The sequence below is a fragment of the Podarcis erhardii genome (genome assembly GCF_964252035.2).
Source record: "Podarcis erhardii genome assembly, chromosome: 7".
Taxonomy (NCBI): Eukaryota; Metazoa; Chordata; class Lepidosauria; order Squamata; family Lacertidae; genus Podarcis; species Podarcis erhardii.
Genome location: NC_138511.1, coordinates 81,613,616 through 81,628,546, shown reverse-complemented (window position 1 = coordinate 81,628,546; position 14,931 = coordinate 81,613,616). Strand labels below are relative to the sequence as shown.

The window sequence follows — 14,931 nt, the reverse complement described above, 5'->3', positions numbered from 1 at the left end:
CCTTTCCCTCTGGAAAAAGAGGTACCAGAACTCACAATGAACACTTCCCTCGTTCTCTTGGAATGGCAACCTGAGAGTTGTTGGAACTGAATTCTGACGAGTTCCAGCTTTGGGGGGGGGGGGGAGAAGCCCTGGTGCTACACAAATCATGGAATCATGGAACTATAGAGTTGTAAGGGACCCTGAGGATCATCTAGTTCCATTTCCTGCAGTGCAGGAATACACAGCTGCCCATACAGGGATCAAACTTGCAATCGTGGTGTTATCAGCACCATGCCCTAACCAACTGAGCTCTCCAGGTTGAAGCATGTTGCTTCTCCCTGTTGTATGGTAGGGCTGGCCCTGGATTGGACCAGATTAAGGGGGGCATAAATTCTCTATTTAAATGTTTGTCCAGTTTAAAGAACAATAAGGGAAAACAGTGGCCTTGAAGTTGTTCATCAACTGCAGATGAAAAGAAGACTGACTAGGTAGAAGCTAGTCAGACTAGACTAGGTAAAAGTCTATGCAGATGCTCAAATTTCCTCTAGCCTCTAAGGCCTGCAATTTCAAGAATCTTCTTTAAAAATGAATGCATTAATTGAAAAGGAAAGGTCAGGAGAACCAAATCTCTTCAGAACATTTGGAGGTTATTTGAAATGTGTACAACAGACATTCCAAAAGCTTTTGTGCCTTTCGTAATTTGTAGTCTACAAGTCCAAGAAGGTGCCAGAGTAATAAATGTATTGTCACTCAAAAAAGTTGTATATGGTGATGGAGTACAGGAAGACCACAGGAAAACCAAATTAATTATTTGCATCAGTCTTCACTGCAAAGGTTGCACACATATACAAATGCTTGACTACTTTTTTCTGGAAGAATGTCTGAAGAAGTCAAATACAGATAACAAAGAGATGAAGCAGCATGGTTAATGGAGAGAGTAAAAAATAGCAACTTGCTGGGTTTGGATGACACATAGCCAAGAATCCCATAAGAGTGTCGAATCTATGCAAATTCCTTTCAGTCCTTTGGCAACACCAATTTTTAAAAAGCATCCCGAGAAGCAGAGAAACTCATTAAGCCTAACCCCCCTAAGCAAATTGGTAGATAGCACTACATGTATTAAAGCCTTAAATATTAAATATATAGGCAAAGAAGTATAGCTGAATAAAAATCTGTATATTTTCTGTAACGGGAAGGCGATGCAAGAATTATTTAAGAGTACGTAAGTCACCTGGCACACGTTTTGAATGGGGTTCCAAGGTTGTTTTGGCAGTCGTAACGGTAGTTTGTATTACTTTCCTAGCAACCAGGTTAACAAAGAGGCTTGTGAGCACCTTAAAAACTTCGGCTAATATATTAATATTGTGGACATAAGATTTCAAAACACTTTTAGCTTGTTGTGGAAATACCATTATTAAAAAATTCGCCTTATTTCGTCTGTTGTTATAATTGTTTATTTATTTTAGCTTAAAATATATACAAACTTTATCCTCCCAAAAAAATCTCAACAAATTTATAGAAGTATTATTATTAATAATAATAATAAAAGCAATAACCTATATCACCTGCAAACCTGTTTTCTCTATAAAGCACCAATCAACGCTCAAGTCAAAAGAAAAAGTGGGATTCTAACACCCCCCCCCCGCCCCCAGTTACTCACGAGGCGAACGATGGAAACCGGGCTAGACCAACTTCCGCCCTTTTGTGGGCGAAATACAAAACGCTTCCGCTTCCGCCGCGGAGGTGCGGGGGAGGGGTTTAGAACGCAAAGGCGGTGCCATGCTCCTCCCGCGCGCCGCCGTGATTGGGCGCCCCAAGTCTCGCGGCCCACTATTGGCTTACAGAACCTCGCGACGCCCGGAGCCCTTGTGAGTAGCGGGTGGGTAACCCCTCTCGCTCTCTTTTTTTCCTGGAGCGCAGCGGCAGGAGCACGGTGAGCGGCCTCGGGGAGCGTGGTGGGTAGGCCTGGGTCCTCTCGGGGAAGGGCGTTCGGCGCGCCCGAAGGCTGGCGGCCCAGTCTCCCGCCGCCCCTGGTCCGCCTGGCCTGGCGTCCCCCGTCCCGCGGGGCCAAGAGCGTGTGGACGGGGATGCTCTTCCAGGAGGCGCGGGGTGGCGGGGAGCCGGCTTCCATGTCTCATGAGGCGGAAGAGGAGAGGCGGGGGCCTGGCTTGCGCTAAAAGCCCCGTGTTCTCGTTACCAAAGCCATAATAAAGTATACATTCCCCCCCCCAAATCGCCACGTCAACTTTAAAATGTGCTTTGGGCACAAGGCGAAGAAAATTTATGTATTATTGCGATAGCAATGTTCCGTTTTCCAAATTGCGCGTCAAGTTTAAAATGTGCTTTGCGTTATTCCCATCGGCACAAGGAAAAGAAACTTCTTTCTGTCATACATATTTTTTACATTTCCCAAGCTTAGGACAGGCTAAAAGAAATGCATGGTGAAATTGTGTGTATGGTTTCTTAGAATTCGTTCCCTCTACTTAGGAGTAGGCTCCACTGAAATCAAAGTTTTGCACAGGACTGCTGCTGCAATGTTTAATTCTCTGTACGTTTACTTGAAAGTAAAGCCTGCTGTTATAAACAAAATTTTTTCCTTCCAGTAGCACCTTAAAGACCAACTAAGTCAGTTCTTGGTATGAGCTTTCGTGTGCATGCACACTTCTTCAGATACACACGAAAGCTCATACCAAGAACTGACTTAGTTGGTCTTTAAGGTGCTACTGGAAGGATTTTGTTTTGTTTTGACTATGGCAGACCAACACGGCTACCTACCTGTAACTGCTGTTATAAAATTAGTTTAAAGGTTTTTGTTCCCCATTAATCCACACCTATGGAAGAGATACCAAAAATAAAAATGGGCCTAAGTTGGAGAGGATTTAAAAGGGGAGAATGTAATTGTTATTACCCAGATTCGTAAAAATGCTTCATAAATGGCGAACGAGCCTTAAACTAGAATATACATTGGGCAGGAAAGCTGTAGGCATTTCAAAACTAGGAATAGAAATATTCTCCCTGCTGCAGCCTTCATCCATTTTAAACAAAAGTAAAATAAATAAAATAGGCATTATTGTTGATAATAAAGTTGTCATTGGGTTATATGGTGTGTTGCAGAGTAAAATGCACAAAGCACCTTGGCCTAAATATGTATAAATACTTCAGTAAGTATGAACCACCAACCATATTCTAAGATGCAGCTCAGAATTTGATACACATGGTGCAAATGGAAAAGAATGTGAAGAAAATGCAAGCGTAGGAGCAGATGCAGATTGATGGGGCTTGATGGATATTGCTGTGATAACCTATAGCTCTTGAATTCCTGACCTGTAGCAGAGGTTAGAAAATACTTCTCTTGCAGTCCCTAACGTAACTTAACAGTTAGGGCCAAGTGTTTTTTTTCCCCCCAAGGAGGAAAGTAAGCTCCTTGCAGCCTTCTCTGGCTGGTGGATGGGGCCAGGTTTGTTGTGATTTTTGCCATAATGTTCTTCCTGGGAGGCAGCCTTCCATTGGTCCTTGGGATGGTTCCAGAGATCAAAATGTGCCTCCCTTCAGCTCTGGATAAACTTCCTAAAGGTGAGCACTTCAGGTAGGGTTTCCCTCCCCCCAACCTCAAAAGCTTGCCATAACTTTGCTTGGTCTTAATATTTCCCAACTTTGTGTACTGGGAGTTTTTTTCCTTCTGAACTGGCATTAATGCATACTGGTCTTCGCTGCTTCCCCCACCCCTCTCTTCTATAGATGCCTGGAGTAACTGTAAAGGACGTGAACCAGCAGGAATTTGTGAGGGCGCTTGCAGCCTTCCTCAAAAAGTAAGTTGCCTGAAAAATGAATTAGCATTTAAGAGCTAGTCCCATGGATTTGATAAGGGGATTAACTGCACTTGTTAGTTAAAAAGAAGGGAGCACAGTCTACCTGCCCTCTTCTGCTAATTGCTTTGTGTATGTCTTTACTGTTCTAAGAGTGCAACACTGAGCCAAACATAAGGAAATGCTCCCTTTGGTGTAGTGATGGCTCATCTAATGGAGCAGCCTGTCTAGTAACTTAATTTTAAAAAGCTACTTAGGTGCAGCTAGTTGTGCCAAAATGAGAATTGCAAATAAGAACTCAAAGCCATTGAAAGCTTTGCAGTGTGGATAGATGGCATCTTGTGGACAGGTGGGGTTCCTGATTTCAGCAAATATCCCTTTAGTAACAGGGCATTTGTTTTGAGGTTTGTACATTCATGAGTCTTGGCAGACACAATGCTTGAAGTGTGTATGTGATAAGGGAGTTCCTCCCTCCATAAAACTAAACTTTAAAAAATAAACAGTGACTTCCCCTTTGATCAGTGATATCCTTTTATCTGATCAGGTGTTAGTCAATCTAATTGTAGTCTTAAGCATGCCTTGTGGGATCTGTAAGTGGAGGTGCTGGCGTCCAAGCCATCTTTTGTCCTGAGCACAGATGCATCATTTGCCTCGTTCCTGGGTGTGACTGTAGATGCAGCTGTTCATCACTTAGTTGTTTCTGACTGTGTTTTCTTCACAAGGTAGAGAGTATGTGTTAGTTTTTAGATAGTTTTAAGGTAGATTGTGCTTTGCTTTGGCAGTCTTGTGGCAACAAACAAGTTGGATGATAAACTTTCAAATAAATAGAAGAAAAGCAGGGATAAAACAGAGACACTAATGGGACAAAGGCTAAACTTGCTCTTTGTTCCTCCATCCAAACTCCAGATTCCATTGTCTTGATTTTGTTCATGGTAGCAGCCTGTGCACTTGGAGGTACTAGAACTCAAATGGAACCATTAAGAACAGACTCGGTTCTCATCCAGTTCTCATCTGCCTAGCCCTGCCCTGGGTTCTGTTTTACGGTCACAGCTTTATTTTTATTATTCTGTTTGTTTATATATTTTTTTAAAATGATATTTATTCAAATTTTCAAAAAATACAAAAACATTTAAAAACATCAACAGAATAGAAAAAAGAGAAAAAAGTATATAAATTCAAAATTACTTCATTTCATTATCTTGTGTCTTAGACCTCCTCATACCTCCCTTTTTGTATTCCAGTTTAATCATTATTTCAGCAAATTCTTCCCATATTTGTCAATGATAATTTATCTTAACAACCTATCTCAATTTAAGAATATTATCTTTAACTTTGTCTTTACCTTCCAAACCATAAACTTTAAAATTTAGAATTCAAATTTATATTTATACTTAATCAAGTCTTTCTGCTAAAGCCAATTATTTCCTTTCCGGCACAATCTATTATTTCGTGAATATTACTCAGAAATAACAAGATATATAAAAGAAAGTTCTCTTCTAGTTTTATCCATCGTCCCTTTCTTCCTGGTTTCGGGTTGTGTCCGTCCTTCCCTTTAAATCTTGACCTTCAGTCCGGTGTTCTGATGTCTGAGGCTCTCAAGTCACTTCCATGCCCCCTCTGCTGACTTTCTTGATCCTGATTATAATACGACACTTCCTTGTCCCTTGTTGAAGTCTTTCGTGGTTTCTTCCCTTTCTCCTTGGGGAGTGGATCTCTGGGGAGTTCCATACAGTCATAGTCTCCATTTTCATTTGTCAGGTTGCTCCATTCCCCCCAGCTCCACTCCCCATTGCTAATTTTGTAATCCAAACAATAGTTGCTCCAAAAGTACTTGTCCTCTTGTTTCACAGTCCCACTAGAGCTAAGGATTTCCTTAACTCCAAAAGTTTGCAGACACCCTTTAAGATCACTGATGTTAGATCTCTCATTTTGTAACTTTTGAGGTATAATAACAATCTCCTCCATCTTCCATTGCCCTTGGATTTGCCTTAAGTCAGTTTCCTGAATTGGTTGTTGTAAAGTTTCTCTCTCTTCTTCTCCTGTCAGCTCATACTTTCTAGCTACAGCAGCCATAACGTCCAGTTTTTCATCCACTAAGTTCATGTCCTCCTGCAGCTGCTGTAGCATAGCGTCCACTTTGCCAAGGGCAGAAAGTAAAATTTCCTTCCTGCTCATTTCTAGTCAAGGTCAAGTATCTGGTCTCACGTTGATTCTCACAGCTGTTGTGTCTCTTTGTGAACTGCAACAAAAAAACTAACAAACTCCCTCTAGAGCAGTGTTTCCCAACCTTGTGCCTCCAGCTGTTTTTGAACTACAACTCCCATCATCCCTGACTAGCAAGACCAGTGGCAAGGGATGATGGGAATTGTAGTCCAAAAACAGCTGGAGGCACAAGGTTGGGAAACACTGCTCTAGAGGACACAACTTCTGTTCAACCTCCATCTTTAAAATGTATCAAACAAAGGAAAGTTTACTTTCAATTTTCTAGTACTTTGTTTCCTTACGAAAAGCAAAAGAGGGCAACATTAAAGTCAATTTGTTTCTCTTTTACTTCTATCTGTCCAAATCCGTTTTCTTCAAAGAATCTGTCCTGACGTCCTGTCCCCAGGTTAGAGACAATGGGAATTTATATTCCTTTACTTTCTCTCTGCAGGATTAGATAGTCAAAATTCTTTTACCCCCTTTCCTCCTGCTGTCAAGGGGGTTTTGATGGTCATAGGTGCAGGAAATTTCAATCTTAAAATTAAATTCAAGGCTACTTAGTTTGTACGATCTTTGTTTCAATCGGTTTACAAAAAGTGGGAGGCAGACTTCCTGTTTAGACCTTCCCGCTTCGTGCCTAATTCTGAAAAAAAAATTCCTTGATCAAATCCTCCGTTTTTACTCACGGGTACTTGTTTAGAGTCCAAATGTCAATCAGGAAAAAGTCAGCGCTCTCCGGTGATGGCTGTGCAGCTTCCCTCCGTGAAAGTAGCAGTCGGTTCGATGCACCGCGCTACTCCCCCCCCCACTTCACTCCGGCGCCCCAAAAAGGGGTTTCCCGGCGAGTAGGGGAGGCGCTCTTGGCGCTCTGCCGAACCCCACGTCCTCAGGCTCCTCCACCTGGGGTTTCTAGCGGGTCCCCACCTTCGCCGCGGTGGGAAGACCTGGCTTTCACGGAGCCCGTTCCTCCTATCGGAGGAACTCCGCCATTTCACCGATGGCGCTAACCCGGAAGTCCTATTCTGTTTGTTTATAACTTGCCTTTTTTCATGATTGGATTCAAGGCAGTTTACAGATAAAAACAAACTCTTTAAAACATAGAAAAACCAATAATTAAAAATAGAATTAAACATTGATATAATTGAAACTATATACAACATATATAAAATCTGTTTAAAACATACCAGAAATTACAATAAAAGCAGCACAGCACCAGCCCACCCTTTCATTAAACGCAGTTAATTCCCGAAGGCCTGTTGGAACAAGAAGGTCTTCACTTGCTGACATCAAGGAGGGAGCCAGCCTAGCTTCTCTAGGGAGGGAGTTCCAAAGTCAGAGCAGCCACCGAGGAGGCCTTCTCCTGCATCCCCACCAAGCATGCCTGAGATTGTGGCAGGACAGAAAGAAGATCCTTCCCAAAAGATCTCAAGACCCAGGCAGATTCACATGAGGGAATACTATCTTTCAGGTACTTTGGACATAAGCTATGTGGGGCTTTACAGGGGATAACCAGCACTTTGAATTGTGCCCAGAAACAGACCAATAGCCAGTGGAGTCGTTCCTAGTACAGTGGTACCTAAGGTTAAGTACTTAATTCGTTCCGGAGGTCCGTTCTTAACCTGAAGCACCACTTTAGCTAGTGGGGCCTCCTGCTGCCGCTGCACTGCCGAAGCACGATTTCTGTTCTCATCCTGAAGCAAAGTTCTTAACCCAAGGTACCACTGTATAGCCAGTCTCATAACCAGCCCTGGTTAACAATCTAGCTTCAGCTCTTAGAGCCAATGGACAATTCTAAGCACTTTTCAAAGGCAGCCCCACATAGAGTGTCTTACAGTAATCCAGATTACTGTAAACCCTGAAACCAGATTGGTACGGATGTAGATAGTCATCTCCAGAAACTAACTGAAGCTGAGATTCCACCACACACTCTAGTAGCTTGCCCCAAAATAGGATATTGGAGGCTGGCCAGTAATTAGCTGGTAAAGTGGGATTCAGGGAGGACTTTTTCAATAGGGTCACTATAACCACTGCCTTCAGCCAGTCTGTTGTTGACCCTTTTGATGAGCCAGATAGGGCAAAGATCTAGCATGTGGTAGCTCTCACATTTCCAAGGTGTACAACTTGAAAAGGATCCATTAACACTGGACAAGCAGAAAGCCAAAGGAGTTGTATCAGTTATAGCAGCCAAGTCAGGACAGACCTGAGCAATTTTGTTAGCGAAGTGCTGAACAAAATAGTTCACAGTGGGCCAAAGTGTGAAAGACCTCTGACCACTCAAAACAGCTCCACTGGGTGGCTCTTTGCTGACACATGAAAAGGTCTTCAAAGAAGAGATTCTAGCCTGTGTTTGGTCAGGCTTATTCCAAGTTTTCTGCCAATATCGGCCACCCATCTTCAAATACACTCAAACCAGGAGAGGGCACCTGGTCAGGGGTATGCGGTTGTGATAGACCACTGCAATACTGCCCCCCCCCGGCCTTGCTTGCTGCTGTATAGAGAATCCTGGTGGGCAGCTTCAGCTAATCAAGTCTCTTAATTCAAGCCTAATCAGCATTCTTTTGCAGGATCAAGTCCTGGGTAGCGGTTGTATCCCATTCACCGACCCGGCAGCGTGTAATGTAACATCGATTAATTAGCTTTTATTTTTATATGGTTATGTTTGTAGGATGACGTTTTAGGGTCAGAACAGTCCTTTGAGGATTTGACTAAAGAATAGTGACTTGACTGGTTTCATAAGTGGTGGTTTCAAATACAAAAGCTATTGCGCTGCCTTACAAAAGGCCTTTCTCCTTTTTTCACAACGGGAGAGAGTTCCTCCTTTGATTCAGGTGTGGGGAACATCCAAAGCTCAGTGGTAGAGCATCTGTCTTGCATACAGAAGGTCCCTGGTTTAGAACAGTTCTTTCTCTTTCTTTCATTCTTTCAGAGGTATGTTTTTTTAAGTTGCCCCACTCTTCAGCCAAAGAAGACTCTTAAAGTGGTTTTCACATCAGTAAAAACAAGACAGGACCCTGCCCTTAGGCTTACGAAAAGGACATCACACAAAAGGAAAGTTAATTGGGAGTGGGAAATATGCAAACTTAGGTACCAGTTATTTGTTACAAGGTCTACTAATAAGCAGCTGGGATTGAAACCAAAAGAAGCCGGAAAGTTGCTGGGCTGCTTGCTTGCATTGTTGGAGTGTCTCTGTCTCTCTTCTCTGCCACAAGTGGCAGGTGAAGAGGGAGGAGGGACTGGACACCCCTCATCTCTTTTTTGCCTCCCATTTGCTGCAGCTTGATGGAATTGCCCCAGTCAAGTGAAGTTTTAAGGCTGGAATAATAATAATAATAATAATAATAATAATAATAATAATAATAATAATAATAATTTATTTATATCCCGCCCTCCCCAGCCGAAGCCGGGCTCAGGGCGGCTAACAACAATAAAACAGTACAAAAGTACAGCACAAACAACTCTCTAAAACCATTCATTATAAAATTATTAAGCTGTTCATGCAGAACATGTGAGGCTCTAGCAAATGATAGTTCAGTGAGGCATGGGTTTGAGCACTTGTCTTCTGGTGACGAGCCCTTTGGGCAAAAGTGATAGCTTGGCTGAAATAAAATTACTGCTGCTTATTTGTATAGTGATAACTGGTGTTTGAATTGTTCTTGCAGGTCAGGTAAACTGAAAGTACCTGAATGGGTGGACACAGTCAAGCTAGCCAAGCACAAGGAACTAGCTCCATATGATGAGAACTGGTTCTACACCAGAGCTGGTAAGGAACTGGGCAGATATAGTGCAACATCTTACTTTTTAAGAACAAAGTTCATAATTGTTTTTAACAATCCATGATTGTCTGCATAAGTGTTGCGTTGCATATTGCATCAGAGGGACCAAGATAGATCCTGCCACTCAGATCTATTAAGGGCACCACTTTTGGAATGAGAATGTTGTAGGATAAGTGCAGTGCATTAACTCACTGGTTTGGCACCTGACAACTTCATGAAAATGAGATGCAAATTACGTTGATTATATACAGCTAATGGTAATGCTTGCCATTTATACAGCAAAATGTAAGTGCTTGAAGCAGTTCACGTACATTATTAGCAGCAGCATCAATGCACATGGTACTTTATAAGTGAAAATGGGTCACTGCCTCCAAGGAGCTTACAATAAGAGGGATAACATGGAGAGTGAGACATGTAGGACAAAGAGTGGATATGAGCAGATACAGTTAACATGTGTGGCTTAAAATTCCTCATGCCTCTTTATCCAGCATAGTTGAAAATGCTTGAGTTTGGTGTGCAGTTAGGGGGAGTTTGGAGAGGACAACTTCTTGGGGGATAGCTAGTGTTCTGCTCAAGGAAATGAGCCCTCTCGGCACCATAAAAGAAAACCATTTACTATTTTCATTGATAGGGCGAGTGTGTCTTCCCTGATGTAGACCATGAATAGTTAACTGTGTGCTTGTGATGGTGCATTATTAGCTCCCCTGTGCTAGCCACGCCTACTTAGATAGATGACACATTGGATAGACATTATGCAGCATTTACATGTTTCATTAATAGCAAGTTACTGGGGTTCTAAAGACATGAATCAGTTGCTTGCTTTTACTTCTTTTTCCAGCTCTCCTGATCTTCTCAGGATTGTTACTAGAGGTCTTACCACCTCACCGCACCCAATCTCTGTCAGTGCTGGGTGCTGAGGCAGTGCGATTTTTCACAGGCTCAAGTCATGTGCCTTTTGATTTGCTTGCCCATAGAAGGAGGAAGACACAAACAAGTGTTGGTAGCCGGCCAAGCAATCTGTCTTGGTTTTCTTCCCGCTGCCCCCCAAGGCCCAAGATAGTTTTGTTCCTGACTTTAGGCAGCTCCTAGCAACAGTTGGAGAGCTTTAGAGTTGCTCTTTGTGGAGATCTTGCACTGTTCATTCACATGTCGCTAGAATGCCTTCTCAAATGCACACATCTGTTTGTATTCATGGTAAATAACGCAAACCAATTATCTATCTTTTCATGTCTCGCTTTCTAAATGCCCCTCCACTGTGGTGATGATTTACAGGGAAGCTCTAAAGTCCAATGTGCTTTTCTCTCGCAGCACTACCGCAGTGATGTCTATTAAGTGCCGTATTCCCAGATGTTGTCTTGCTGCTGTAACTGTTTTAGCAAAATGAAGGCTTGAGAGGTTGCCTTGCGGCAATACGGCCTTAGGCTGTGTCTGTTTTTGTCTGCTTGAACGGTGGCCTCAAAGGACAAAGCAGGTGGCTCTGTACAAAAGCAGCCATTGCGGTGAAAAGTGCTCTGCCCTCCGTGCTACATTCTGCACTACCCTGTAGTCCTGTTCTAGGTCTAAATTGGGGTTTTTACACCGTTTATTGTTCTCAAGTGATATTAACAGTATGGTGCTCTGTTGTTTCTCTGGAGTTGCCACACTGTGTTTGGCTAAGGTTCCTCCAGCTAGATGATCTTGTGCTCATTAACAGTTTGCATGCTACTGTTGGCTACTTTTGTGTGGTTCCTTCCTTCTTTAACGGGAGTAATGCATTCAAGCATGCAGCCAACTTAGTGTGAGCTCAGAGACTTTGGCTTCTCATTCTGGAGATGTTCCCCAGCTGGAATTGGGAGTTCTCGGCTCGTATATCACACTGCTCAAATGAGTACACCAGCCTTCTTCAGATCAGTGCCCTCCAGATACTTGGAGCTACAAACCTGTTTCAGCTCCAGCCAGCACAGCTGATGGTTAGGAATGGTGGAAGACTTTCTCAGAGACATCTGAAGGGCACCAGGTTTGAGAAGCGTGGAGTACTCTATTCCTGTGAGTAAAAACATGAGTGGTGTGCAAGGCAACCTTTTGAACCAGGAGGGTTTTTATAATGGGTCAGTCAGTGTATTTAAAATTTGCGGCTGTATCTGGTGTAGGAAGACAAAGACAAAATGTTTTGATTGAAATAAACAGGAAGAAGAGTCAGGAAGTGATGTGTTGTTTGTGTTTTGATTTGTTTGCAGCATCCACAGCTCGCCATCTGTATCTCCGTGGTGGTGCCGGAGTCGGCTCCATGACCAAGATCTACGGGGGCCGCCAGCGCAACGGCGTAATGCCCAGCCACTTCAGCAGAGGCTCCAAGAGTGTTGCTAGGAGAGTGCTGCAGGCTTTAGAAGGGCTCAAAATGGTGGAGAAAGACCAAGATGGGTGAGTCTCGGTACCGAAAGGACGCAGAGAACTTGTGCGACTCGGTAGCCCAGAATTACACCTATAAGGACTGCTGCAGGGTATCACGGCCGCCTGCCCCACTTGCAAAAACTTCAGGTTGTACTCAACACATTTTTACTTGGAGTAGGATCTCTGAAATCAACAAGCCTAACCACGTCGTGTCCATTGACTTCAGTGGGTCTACTTTGAGTAGGAGTATAATTGCCTACAACCCATAACGTGCCACAGCTGACAACATGCAGAGGTCCGTTCATCAGAACTTGCTTATATTATTCATGATGGCTGCATAGAGCCTTCATGTTCAGAGGCAGTGTTATCACTCAGTATTAGTTGCTTGGGAAAACAGCAGAAGGTGGCCATGACCTTTGGTGCCCTATGATTTGGCCACCAGGAAGCCTCTGACTAACCATGGATCAGAATTGCTGGACTAGGTGCACCCTTGGTTTCATCAAGGAGAAGCCTTATGTTCACTAAAGGTTCCATCGATCCATACTTTCATGTGTGGATTAGTTATGTGCTGCATTGCCTATTGGAAGGTGCTGAAGCCTAGTATATTTATGTGGGGCATTTAGGGCTATGGGGTGAGGTTGTACACGTTCCTTGAAAAAGATCATAGATCTGCTGGGTGATGGTAACTAGGGCAGAGAATTGCCCACAGTAGCGACAGAATTGCCTTTCTAAAAATGCTGATACTGGTCACTGCTTTCTTTCAGAGGTCGCAAACTTACTCCTCAGGGGCAACGAGATCTGGACAGGATTGCAGGACAGGTAACCTTTTTTTCACATGAATCATTTCTACAAGAGTAGCCGTGTTAGTCTGTTGCAGCAACACCAAGGAAAAGCCTTGTGGCACCATAAAGCATTCTTGTAAATAGCTCCCTGCCTGCAAGCCGTTAGAATTCTATTCAGGGAACCAACCTGGACATTTTTTTAAAGTCCCACCCCCCTTTTCAAGGCACAGAAAAATAACCTGTTCAACGTGGGCAGGCTAGATTGTGTAAAAATTTGCAGATCACTTAATTTTGTAGAGTACTTTTGCAAAAGTGCCTGTTGCATAAGTTTTATTTAAAATATTTTAGGGTTGCTTTTTGGCATATGCCTTTCCAATGTGGTTTTACAGTCAAACAATTAAGGAAAAGGAAAACAACAATACAAATTTTTAAATTCTGCTGTTGTTTAGGAAATCACATTCTGAAATAAATGCAAGAGGCTTTAAGATACTAGAAGCATCTTCTGTTTCTGCCACAAAAAAACTGTTCTCGGTTGCAGGGTAGGAGAAGGAATGCTGGAAATGAATCATAATTTTTTTCCCCAGTTTGGCTTGAAAGTGTTCCTATTACTTAAAGAATTGCACTATCTTACTTGAAATGCTTCACAATGAAAGGAAAATTGAACAAAGAGTGAGTGAGTTAGGATCAACAACTTGCGAGATCATTTCAGCAAAAGTTCTGCTGTGGCATAAAGCGAATCCCTAGCAGCCTGCCTCTCTTCAAAACTCATTAGAAAGAGCTGTGTTGTGTAGATCTCCGCAGCTTTAGATTTGTTCCTTAAAAATTTACTTGATAATCTCTCCCCAATAAAACTCTTTTTAACAGCCCCAGTGCCATCAGATAAAGTGCCTGAATGTTGTTGCATTAACTAGCTCTCTGTTGACATTTACAATGTACTGTGGATGAATTATTCCTCGCAAACGGTTGCCTTTACAAATACATAGAAGTTATTAAGTGCAGCATGTCCAAGCAAGTACCAGAATGAAAAATCACACAGAGTTGATAGATGTCTCTCATTTCTAGCGGTTGAGCTAGACTGTGAATCTGAGTATCTTGAAATTTTCCCTTATCGGTTCTTTCAAAATTACAGCGCTCCATATAAAAAAGAGCACGTTGAAGGAACTCTGGTTCAGCTGCTAGTTAGCCAAGTTCAGTTGGTGACTGAATTTATCGTTATATAATTCTGAAGGGGCAAGCCTTGCGTTCTGTAAGGAGGCATGGATTTCTCATCCAGAAGCTGTGGGTGATGTAGACCACAATGCATATGTAGAACCCAGCTCCTCCTAGGCTGTTTTATGTGCCATCTATATAAACTGTCAGTGTTCAGGCCAATGGATTATGCCTTTCTTCATAGAATTGTAGAGTTGGAAGGGGTCCCAGTGGTCATTTAGCCCAACCCGCTGCACTCCACAGACATGACAGGAAGCATGTCATGGTGCTATGTAACATTGAGTTGTGCCTTTTCCCCTGCCAAAAATCAGCAGCTTTCCCACCTTGGTGTTTTCCAGATGTTTTGGAGTATAACTCCATTATCCCTGCCATTGACAGTGCTGGCTGTGGCTGATGGGAGTTGCAGTCCAAAACATGTACAGAAAGTTGGACTAAATGTAAGTCTTGCATGGTTTCCCCACCAAAATGCAGACCTTTTTCTCTCTTCTTTTCTAGGTGGCAGCTGCAAACAAGAAACATTAAAGTGAATTGCAGTTCAGAAATAAAGTCCTTTATTTACTGATGTTGCGTGTGTTTTTCTGAAGGCTTCACTTCTCCCACCTTACTCCCTGCGCACCCTCCAGTCTTTTTTGTAGGATCTGAATCTTGACCACATAAACTGCCTACCATTTCATAACATAAACCACCATTTCAAACCTTTCTTCGAAACAATGAGGACTAAAATCTTCAGGACGAAAACGTCATGCCAGCTGCAAATATCCCCGCTTACATGGGCAGCTGCAGCTATATGTAAAAAATTTATATGCA

The 14,931-nt window shown here is 42.8% G+C and overlaps 1 protein-coding gene across 2 annotated transcripts; it reads left to right on the top strand.

Moving 5' to 3' along the window:
- Window positions 1-1,829: 1,829 nt before the first annotated feature.
- On the top strand, window positions 1,830-14,686 carry RPS19 (ribosomal protein S19). 2 transcript variants are annotated; one of them, XM_081869842.1, is made up of 6 exons: window positions 1,830-1,915; window positions 3,721-3,791; window positions 9,650-9,750; window positions 11,980-12,163; window positions 12,898-12,952; window positions 14,620-14,686. In XM_081869842.1, exons 2-6 carry the CDS (start codon window positions 3,721-3,723, stop codon window positions 14,644-14,646), a joined length of 438 nt encoding a protein of 145 aa, XP_081725968.1. In that variant the 5' UTR covers window positions 1,830-1,915; the 3' UTR covers window positions 14,647-14,686. The 2 variants fall into 2 exon arrangements, with proteins under 2 accessions (XP_081725968.1, XP_081725969.1); XM_081869843.1 differs by having other exon boundaries at window positions 1,913-1,937.
- Window positions 14,687-14,931: the final 245 nt, after the last annotated feature.